This window comes from Rhineura floridana, chromosome 6 (assembly GCF_030035675.1).
Source record: "Rhineura floridana isolate rRhiFlo1 chromosome 6, rRhiFlo1.hap2, whole genome shotgun sequence".
Classification (NCBI taxonomy): Eukaryota; Metazoa; Chordata; class Lepidosauria; order Squamata; family Rhineuridae; genus Rhineura; species Rhineura floridana.
In genome coordinates, this window is record NC_084485.1 from 63,883,868 (window position 1) to 63,895,096 (window position 11,229).

Below are 11,229 nucleotides of genomic sequence, written 5' to 3' on the forward strand. Positions count from 1 at the left end.
GGTATATTTTAAAAATATTTTGGGAAGGGGTGTGAGAATTAAAAAGATTTTTTCCTATTCAGAGACTACAGCTTACTGTTCAAAGAGAGCAATACATCTAGATCATTGTAAAATAATAGTGCATCTTTATTTAGGCATGATAAAAAACATTAACACTGTATCTAAAAATAAATTCAGGGTTCCAAACAATTTAGACATTTCAAATAAAAATACCTTGTTAATAATTAATAAATACATTACAACTTTAGTGTGTTAAAATGAAATAATTAAATATGCTTAAATATTTTAAATAACACACGTTTAAATAACAGTAAAGACACAAACACAAATAATTACTTATAATAAATAACATTGGAATGCACAAGAGCAAATTTTGTTACAGGGTCAAGTAATGGGTAACAGTCATTCTTCTTGTAAGACTGATGGAGGCTCAACAGTGCCTCCCCATTCTGAAGTATTAATGCTTTATGAAATTTCAAAATTACAAGGAAAGCAATTCGAAGCCCCTGATCTTTGATGCTGAAGAGGATTAGGATATGGTGGAGGTTCTTGTCTGCCAGTCTCCACCAACTGGGAAGGCGGCTCTGCTACTACACTTGCAGAATGTGTGGTGTGTGAAAAGCTACATCGAGCAGTATTCCTGTTGGCGGCAGCAAGTATAGAGCCCCAAACAAGTCATTGTTAGGGCAGGGTAGAACAGAGCTGGCAATAGATCAGCTGGATCCAAAACTGCCCCATTTCCCCAAGAGGGGCCTGATCTGGGTCCTTTAGCTGTTTACCTTCTGCCTCGGCCAACATAAGCCCACAGGCCTTGGGATGTGGCAGTAGAGCTGCCATGTTGCTCCTCCGCCCTCACTTAGGATTGTTCTGTAGTCTCTTAACTATAAAGATACATCATGAAGCTCATCACTGGAAACCTCACCAAAAGCCTCAAAGAAGCCAGCTGGGATTGGCCCTGATTAGAGGTGGGTGCTATAGATTGGGGCTCCATCATCAACACTGTTTCAAGGACCGCTCCCCAAGCTTTTGCTGGCCCTGAGCACATCTAAACCCACTGGCACTCCACCCCAAAATGCCCCATTCACAATGGTGAAGCCTACCCTGCCAATGAAGGTTGACACAGCCCAGAGGATGAGATAACTCCCGCCTATCTTAACTCCCTCCAGCAGCACAGATTGGGGTTTAGCATTGCAGTGTAAGTGGTCCAGATCTTCACTTGCCTTAAATTTGCTAAACTGGTTTTGGTCCAGTAGCTTTTATGCTATATCAGCCAAGATCTGGACAACTTCCTAACAAAAAGTTTTAAAAAAACCTTTGTAAAAGAAATATTATCTAAAAATTATATACCGCTTTTCATTTCAAGAAGAAATATCAAATAAATATAAATAAATATAAATACGTGTAAGTTATTGAAATGAAAAAGAACTACTGCATTTCTTAATTTTCTAGAACTTCAGTTACGTGTGATTAGTTCTTGAAGCCTTCCATCCAGGCAAACAGAAGGTCCATCTCTCCCAGAGCTTTGACTGGTACTGTATTCTGATCAAGCTGCAAGCAGGGGAGGGGAGAGAGAAACAATTTCAAATGTTCATTACAGACTGTTGAATATGTTGGCTTCCAGCTATATTTCTCTTTAACATTATTTACAGAGTGACTACAATATTTCCAAATATTTAATTCATAATCTACATTAAAGAGTAGAGGTACCTTTCATAGTATATGATAATTTATTCATAGGAAGGGTTGTAAGACTGAACAAAGCCATTGGCAACCAGTAAATATTTTAGAATGGTGTTAATAGCACATTAACAGATTGTGGAGTAATTCATTGGTAACATGGCATATTCAGTATAAAGTATACACTGGATCACTCCCAATACCATTTTCACATTATTATTAACTACATACATTTTAATATTCAGTGGTGACTATCTTGCTCATCATGAGACAATATTAAGTTGTAGCCTTCATGTGATAAAGTTGGTCCCAGATTTTTCTTATTACAGATCATGGCAATATGTAGACATAGGAAATGTGAGACAAGATAAATGGATGTAGGATAACTGGCTGAACATGCTATGAATTTTAGGGAACTGAACATTGCTCATGACCAACTGTCACAGTGTCATGTAGCTTTCTCAGAGAAAATCTGATCTGGGTTGGGACAATTACATGACATGAACTAATAATTGCTTTTCCTATATCCTCATGTGCTTTGTGTTAAGTCCTCAAAGAGCACAGAAGACAAATAGTGTAGTATATATTAAGAAATATTTTAAAGGTCATAGGTCTGCACTAGGGGATTCCATAGGACTTCACCATTTTGCATGCACTGCAGTGAGCATCAAACCTATGGGACCTGCATTATGACTATCCATTCTCCAGTCCATATTTATCTATTCTGCTTTCTCCTTTGGGAGTGGTGTTAATTCTGTCTGAAGCCCCAAGGAGTAGTAGCATGGGGTGGTTCCCTTTCTAATCATTGGTTTTTAAACAGGAATGATTTGTCCAACCACAGTTCCATCTGCAATCAAATTAGGAATTGCATCTCTAATCTCAACATGGAAAACCCACACTGAGATTGTGGTATGACAACAGCATTCTACATACATTGCTCTCTGATATGTAGATGGATGAGAGCCTAGAGGGGACTCAGGTCTAGGTATACACAGAAAGAACGAAATATACAGTATATCCGAGTCTTCCCAAAAGTTCAAAAGCTTCCGGGTAGAACTTGCTATGTGGATTTTGTAATGCAACAACTCAGTCTTAAATAGTGGAGAGGAAAAACAAACAAGCCAAGTTACCTTTTCGTATTCACCCAGCACAAGTTGAAACCTTCTGTGGGACTCTTCCCCACAGGAACATTTGTTTTGATCATGCTGATTTCAGGAAAAAAACACAAGAGGAAAAATGATTAGGATGATTACACAGAACAAGAATGAAGAAGCAAACTATTTATCCTGCTTGTGTCTTTGAAATTTTGCTTTGACATTTAATTTTAGATGGAAATCTGAGTACAGAATCCCTTCTCACTTAACTCCCAGTGCAGTAGTACTGCTTAATTTGTAAAAATGTATTTCCATTACTGTGACATTTGGGATTCCTGAGATTGAGGTGCATAATGAGAGCAGATTCCTACATTAGTTTCATTTTGATGGCAGAACCAATCATGAATCATACTTACACACTGTCTCAGATTTGCCTTGATGCTAAGGAAGGCATTGGCTAGAGTGCTGGTTTTCCTTTTCAGCAGGTTGCTTGTTGCTTCATAGTGTCTGAAAACACTTTCAACATAAAACCTCAGAAGGTGGCGGAGTAAACAACAGCTTTCTGATATCTAAAGCAGGAAGAAAAAACATGAGGTTTGAATGGTCAAATCCAATTTTTTTTCAATTATGGATTCAAAAAGATATCTTGGCCCTCAGGAGACTAGTTCACCCATATATGTATAATATTTGATCTCTAAGCACTGAAGCCTTTCACCAAATGTATGAACTCTTAACACATGGCATGACAAAATTCAGGAGGGGGAATACAGATCTGGACAAACCTGGAATGATTTTAGATTTATGAATGCATCCTGACTTTACAGGCTAAGAGGAATCCCATGGCAGTTAATACTTTATATACATCTGGAATCAAGTAAACAGATTATTTTTGGGTAGCTAACATATAAAGAGTTATACACATGCTTTGTACAATTTACATTAACCATTCTTCCCTCTTATATACAAATGGACTAAATATACATTCTTGACCTTTACAAATTAGTCACTTGGAACACTTTTGTATTCTAAAGAAGCTATATTTACCGGAACTTGTTGTAAGACACTTTCCTTCAGCAGTATCACATCAGTCCTGTTATCTTGGGTTTGCTGCAATTACAAAAAGAAGAGAAATCATGTGAGTAGAAGAAAAAACTGGAAGGCAGGGGAAGGGAGTGTGAAAGACAAGCATTATACATTATTTAATATAGGATCCAATCAAGACAGTTGAGCAATGTAGTCAGGCACCTAGATCTGTTCAATGCTGCACTTCCCCTTCTATAACATTCCCATTATTATAATTGTTGGAATCTTTGTTGTTGATCCACCAGTCTTGGGACTCAAGCTGCTTTTTTCTTCTGCAGTTTTTGTTTACTAAGTAGCTACAAAGTGCTTACACGAATTACAGTATGTCAGCTCCCACTGGCAATACAGCACTTTGGGAAGGCAAGTTCTCTGCAGAACTGGAATCTTGTGAAGATGCCCCATCAATTTAATGGGTAGCTGTCATTCTCCTCTAAAGGACCACCTCTTTTACACACTGTCCATATCTGAGTTTTGACTAAAATATGTTCCTCTATGCTTTACCACAGAGTTATTTCACTGCCACCAGATCTCTGTAAGTTATTCTATTCCAAGATAAGTATTGCCCTTTGGGGGGTGGGGGAGTACTTAGGAGGTTATACTCAAGGGGAAGGTCTATGACCCCTTTGAGGCATCTCAGCGTCACCTAGTATCCTCTTCTCTTCTGACCAGTAGTGCTACTTGACCATCTAGGCATGGCAAAGTAGGGGAGAGAGATTATTGAGCTTGCTGAACTACATCTATTTAGAGCACTTTTAAAGGGCTTTTTATTGGTAAACAGAGAGATACAGTTATCAGCAAATACATGCAATTTAGAAAAGAAACCAAAATATAAGCATTATAACGTTAATTTCCCTCATCTGACTCTGCACTGATAGAAGTTTGCTGAGCTGGTATTAAGAAAATTAGGTATCTAAACATTAGCATGTACACAGACATCTGGATCTGAAATATGAAGAACCGCATCTCTCTAGGATGTATGACTTCTGTGCTCCTGTCTAATCCAAATAATGTTTTTGGAGACAGAATTTTCTTTTGGGATTTTTGGTCAATCAGTCCCAAAGAGTTTAATGTAGAATTTGGCTCAACCAGTGGGGATGCTAGCTTCAAAGCTGACTGTTCCAAGTGTATCCTTTATTTCTAAAGACAACACAGCAAGAAAGGAGATCAGGATGGTGATGTTCCTTAGAAGCCTCCACTTAGCTGGACACTTATCAGTTTGTTGCCGCATGAAGTAGTAGGTAGGAAGTGTAGTTGAAGAGAAAATAGGTGTGAGACAGCTGCTGGGGCACATCTTCAGTTTCCTGAAATGTGACGATTTCTCCCTCACAGTAGCTGCTCCCAACAAAAAGGAGATGCCAGAGAATTAACGTGAGACCATCTAAATGAAAAACATCTTCCCTGTGATATTTACATTTAATTGATTTGGTTAATTGTTATACAAGGAATTCTGAGTAATCTAGCCTCAAAACATGATGTGTTTCAGATGTGAATGCTATTTTCATCTTGATTTCATTAATCAGGACAATTGCTGTGCTGAAAGGATTAAATCTGCTAAACACTCCAAAATTTAGATCAATGACCAAAAGTCAAGCATGGATTGCCTTGTGATGATACTCACCACAGTTTTTCTGATTACACCAAAGTAGTCCTTTAGTTCCGGAAAAGATACCCTACTCAATTCACATTGGCCAAAGTTGAGTCCTCTGCCTTCTGTGATCACAATCTTGTCAGACAGAAATGAAAGGAGAACGAGGCAGGAGAAAAATCTGATACCCATCTTTGTTTGATAATCTACTCCTATAAAAAGACACAAATTGTTTAGTGATCTGTTGATATAAAAGTCCAGTTAAACTGCTAAGCAGTTCTAAAAATCAGGTTTTATTGAGGAAAGTAAGATTTTAATCACTGATGCCCACAATGTGTTACACTGAAAATTCATATTCTCTGTCAATAGACATACCCTTGGGACCTGCCTTGTTGGCTTGGATAGGGGTTGCCTTGACTTAGCGGCATGGACTGACATCACACTTCACTTTGGATCTAAGGCAGAGAATCACTATGTCTCACTTTCTGCAGCCTCAGATGTCTTCTCCACTGATTACAATGGGGAAAGTAACAAATGCCTATAATATTTTTATTTTTAATTTTTTTAGAATTGGATAACATTGCAGGCATAGTAGTTCCTTCTGAGAGGATGGAGTCTGCTGAATCTCAAACAGGTAAGTGCAGGTTTTTTTGTGTATGCTAGGCACCTTTAAACTCTGAGAGTTTAAAAAAAGTTTTTATATCCTTTCTTGTAGTTTTGTGGGCAATTTGCATCAACATGGGATAAAATGTAGATGTGCCCCTAAGTAAGTTCTCTGCGGAATTTCAGAAAGGTGAGTGTAGGTGATAGAGAGTTATAAATAAAAAACAGTATTTGAATTTTAAAACAATTATTTTGTGTTCTGCTCCATTTGCACCAAAGTCACAATCTTTCTATATTCATCCCAAAAGCACTGTGATTGGAAGCCAAAGGGGAGACCTGGTAAAATCATTATCTGATTGGAAAGTAGAGTGGTCAGTCACAGAACTACACACCCCTTCCACTGCCTCCCTCCTCCTCTTTGCCTGGTGTTTTCCATTTATGGAGAGCTTGTATCAGATTAGTATCCTTAGAAACACTCCCAAGGCTTTGAAGTGAGTCCAAACCCCACTTCTCCTTGGCTCTCAGATCTGAGCCATCTTGGATTCTGAAGTGGTCTGATATCTTCAAGGCAGCAATTCTTGACTTGGACTTGTGTCCCATCTGAGGTGAACGCATAATGCCCTCACATAAATCCACTTTAAATGAATAACAGCAGTGAACTTTTATTTCATTCTTATCATCCATTGATTACAACAGAAAAATATGTTCACTTTGAACATAGGAAAATATGAATGATAAATCAAATTATTTTTTTTTTACTTAATTCAGATTTAGCTCATTAGAAATTAAGTTAGTTGTATCACACATCTAAGCAGTAGCAAATATAAACCTATACAGATGCTGTACATACTAATTTACTCTGAAGGGTCAATAAATGTTGGTCAATCAGATGTTTGGATCAGAGCTTGGAAAAGTTACTTTTTTGAACTGCAACTCCCATCAGCCCCAACCAGCATGGCCACTAGATTGGGCTGATGGCAGTTGTAGTTCAAAAAAGTAACTTTTCCAAGCTCTGGTTTGGATGAATGACAGTGTTGTTTACACAGATATATATTTACTACTTATCCATCCACTCTTAACACATTTGTCCAAATCCAGAGGAAATCACTGCAGTTACAGGATACAATTAAGGGCTTAATCCCATTGATTTTAGTGGGAATTTGCTGTGCCTAATCTTTTCTGATCTGAGTATACTCTGTACACAATCTCTCATTTTAATCCAACATAATGTCTTTAGCATCAGAATGTTAAAAAATGTTGGTTTAGACATCAAGGTTTCTACCAGACTTGCAGATTTTAAATTCAATGATAATAATTATTTTTACATTCAGTCTACAACCCAGTGAGGCTAAAATACTTCAATTCATAAAACTCAAATTAATAATAAAAGAAAAGGAATGAAACTTTTTCATTCTGTAATCAGGAGATATGCTGTTTTTAATGGACAATCAGTAATATATTTCTCTCAATATACAAATGCCTTTAGATTTCAAGCTAATACAAGACGTAAATACCCATTGCTTACCTTAGTTACTTGGATGCTGTGATTTGCAATGATGTGTAATTCTAACTACCTAGCTCTGGCCCTTTATATATATGAAAGACTTTGCAGGAAATTTCCTCTGACCTGCCTGTGGGTGGAGACTAGAGTCTTTACTCTCAATATCTCTGTGGTGCTTCATTTGCATATTTCAGAAAAGGTTTCCCAAAAGCAATCTGAAAAATGCAGAGTCATGAATAAGTAGCAAGTGACATAATAAGGTAAAGAAAGTTGAAGATGTCTTACATACCTGTCAGTTCCTGGGAATACACCTGTCAAAGATACTAACAAATAATATAGAACTTTTCCAATATCTTTCTCAGTCATTTCATAGTAATTAAGTAGTAGTTTTATATATTAGTATTTAGCTGGGTTAAAAAAGATGCCAACACCAATGGAGCTCTACTCTTAGAACTATTACACTGTCAGGGTCTTCTCAGGAAAAAAAATTACGCTTCACAATAAATGAACTGTCCAGTATGTATACTAAGATGAAAAATTCATCTTGGTACAAATCGGAACAAGAATATATCCAGGAGCTTCTGGATGTGCGCACCCAGGTTGAAAAAGCCACATATGACATCATTCATAAAAGATGGGACACATATCTTTTCTGACAGTTCTGACAGCTTAGTTGATGAACTGCTGCAGAGGCTAAAGAATCACATTTAATTTCTATTTGACACAGGAAAAATGGAAAGAGGACAAAAGTAGAGGCAGGAGTAAACAGGAAAAGAATATACGATTGTTTCATTTTCAGCTACTCATGCTTAGGCTTGGTTTGAGGCTTATTATGAGGCTTAGACCCCATCTGGACTTTACATTTAAAGTAGTGTCATACCACTTCAAACAGTTATGGCTTCTCCCAAAGTATCCTGGGAACTGTTGTTTTTTTCGGGTGCTAAGAGTGGTTAGGCAACCTCTGTTCCTCTCAAAGAGCTAGAGTTCCCAAGTTCCCTGGGAAGAGGGATTGATTGTTAAACCATTCTGGTTCATTTAAAACGTCTGGGTTTGTTTGTTTGTTTTTTAAAGGTGGATTTATTGCACTAGGGTGACAGAGCACTTTAATCCACTTTAAATACACAAACCTAAGTTCTGCTATGTTCTGGAATCCCTCCCACAAAATACTGACATTCTTTTAGCCAGGTACCTAAAAATATAAATGTGCAAACACATTTTTATACAAAAACACCTTTTCAAAAAGGGATTGCAATTGTTGCAAATGCAATTACTTTTCAGATCTCACAATGCCAGAGATATACATGCTCCTGAGTCACTGTCCCCCTCTCCCCCATTTTGCCTAAGTGATACACAGTTTTCTACATGTTAGCAATACAGTGGATAAAAATGTGGGCAGGACACCTTTGATGAGTGATTTGTTCTCACTTATTTACAGTGTTCTCAGCGTGGCTTAGAAGAATCAAACATTAAAATACAATATCCATCAACAATCAATAAAACTGTAAGAAACAATGAGAAAGTCAATATATGGAAAGGCAGGATTCAACTTCCTAGAGAAGACAGTTGGATTTTGATTAATAAGAGTGTTTTAGGGCTGAAGTTAATGTTTTCAAAAAGAACTTATCACTTTGTGGCAGTTTAGGGGTGATATGGGGCAGGGAATAGTCATTGCTGATTTCATGGCGGTAGACTTCTAAGATTTTAGTTTCATTTTGAATATGTGAAGTTTTGTTTACAAAATTATTGGTGTTTGTAATTCCATGCACAATTGGATGAAGCTGTTTGTGGTGGAAGGTGTAGCTTTTAATAATGTTTATGTATTATTTGAATGTTGAACAGCCATTTATTTGAACTATGCTGGATTTATACAAATAGGATCAATAAATTTGACTTGTGCACTTGTTGGGTTTCTGCCCACCCCCCATTTAGAACAAGCTGGGTTTTAGGAATTTCCCCTGAGCCTTCATAATTTCCTGTCTTTCAGATGCAAGGTAATTTCCAGCATGTTACACCTGTTAAGAGACAATTAGAATACTGCTTCCCTCTTTAAAGATATGTTGTGACATTCTGGCATCATTTAATGCAGCTGCAGGATGCTCTAGTGCTTCCATTCTTTTTCCTCCAGAATACCTATTTACAGACAATATAAGGGGTTGGATCCAGATGACGGCTGCAATCCTAATCCCCCTTACCTGGAAGTAAGCTCCATTGAATTCAGTAGGACTTACTTCTGAATAATCATAGTTAGAAGTGCACTGTAAGTTGGTTGAACATGGGTTCCACTGAAATCACTGGAGCACGTAAACCATAACTTAATTTGTATCACTGTTTTCAATGGAACCTAAGTTCAACTAATTTAGTCTATTTGGTTTGTTGTTGTTATGTGCCTTCAAGTCGATTTCGACTTATGGTGACCCTATGAATCAATGACCTCCAATAGCATCTGCTATAAACCATCCTTTTCAGATCTTGTAAGTTCAAATCTGTGGCTTCCTTTATGGAATCAATCCATCTCTAGTTTGGCCTTCCTCTTTTTCTACTCACTTTTGTGTTTCCCCGCAATATTGTATTTTCTACTGAATCATGTAAAGTTGAAATACATTCTCAGCCATATTCCCACTGAAAAAAATGATAGGGGTTCAGGATTAGGGGTTTAGGAAAGAGGTGTGTAAAAGTATAGATACAGTTCTTTTTGTTTGTTCTGTATTTAAGAACATAAGAAGAGCCTGCTGGATCAGGCCAGTGGCCCATCTAGTCCAGCATCCTGTTCTCACAGTGGCCAACCAGGTGCCTGGGGGAAGCCCGCAAGCAGGACCTGAATGCAAGAACACTCTCCCCTCCTGAGGCTTCCGGCAACTGGTTTTCAGAAGCATGCTGCCTCTGACTAGGCTGGCAGAGCACAGCCAGCATGGCTAGTAGCCATTGAGAGCCCTGTCCTCCACAAATTTGTCTAATCTTCTTTGAAAGCCATCCAAGCTGGTAGCCATTACTGCATCTTGTGGGAGCAAATTCCATTGAATTCTTGAGATATATATTATTTGATGTGGTGGGTGAATGAAATATATACAGATCTGCCAAGTGCACATTTAGATGGACTCTGAAAACTGTTCTGTTCAGCAGGTTTTCTCACCTTGGATAGCTCTTTGAAAGTTCAGACCAGAACCTTGAGTGGATTCCACTGCCCCATTGACATGGTGCCACCAGCCGCCACTGCCATTACAACCTGGATCAAAACAACTCCTGAACAATATAGTCAAACAGAGCATACAGTCTCCAGCTACACAGCATCTCAGGAAATAAAAGAAATAGTTGACCTTGGTTAACTCCATGCAGCCATCTTAAAAACTGGAACAGAACAAGTCAGCAGTTTTGGATTTGATTCACTTCAACACCTCCAACATTACAGATGAAGCAGAACACTTTTGCTTTCATTGCGTGAGATTTTGAAATCTGAATATGTAGAAAAGGTGCTACAAATGTGCTGAAAGCACAAGCAAAACTCTTAGCTCTTGGGCATCTATTGGGAGGGATGTGACTTGCAGCTTTTGAGTTTTAGGAGTCAAAAATAGTTCTGCTTGCTCTGTTAGTTTTTTGTGAGATGATGAGAAAGATAAAGAGAAACACTTCTTTGACATACAGTATTAGGAAACAGTTGTGATGAAACAGTTTCGGTGAATCAGAGGAAT

The 11,229-nt window shown here is 37.9% G+C and overlaps 1 protein-coding gene across 1 annotated transcript; it reads right to left on the minus strand.

Annotated features, from left to right (window-relative positions):
- Positions 1-370: 370 nt before the first annotated feature.
- On the minus strand, positions 371-10,775 carry LOC133386661 (interleukin-20-like). The gene is made up of 7 exons (XM_061630360.1): positions 10,674-10,775; positions 7,568-7,758; positions 5,473-5,651; positions 3,816-3,878; positions 3,188-3,340; positions 2,808-2,882; positions 371-1,548 (listed from the first exon to the last, which is right to left on the minus strand). The coding sequence occupies exons 3-7, from the start codon at positions 5,629-5,631 to the stop codon at positions 1,468-1,470; spliced, it is 531 nt and encodes a 176-aa protein (XP_061486344.1). The 5' UTR covers positions 5,632-5,651; positions 7,568-7,758; positions 10,674-10,775; the 3' UTR covers positions 371-1,467.
- Between the last annotated feature and the right edge of the window lie 454 nt (positions 10,776-11,229).

Coding starts and splice junctions, on each gene's coding strand:
- LOC133386661 (XM_061630360.1), bottom strand. CDS start 5,631: ATGGGTATCAGATTTTTCTCCTGCCTCGTTCTCCTTTCATTTCTGTCT. Junction 2,883..3,187: donor AGGCAAATCTGAGACAGTGT/GTAAGTATGATT, acceptor TCCTGAAATCAG/CATGATCAAAACAAATGTTC. Junction 1,549..2,807: donor TGCTGGGTGAATACGAAAAG/GTAACTTGGCTT, acceptor CCCTGCTTGCAG/CTTGATCAGAATACAGTACC.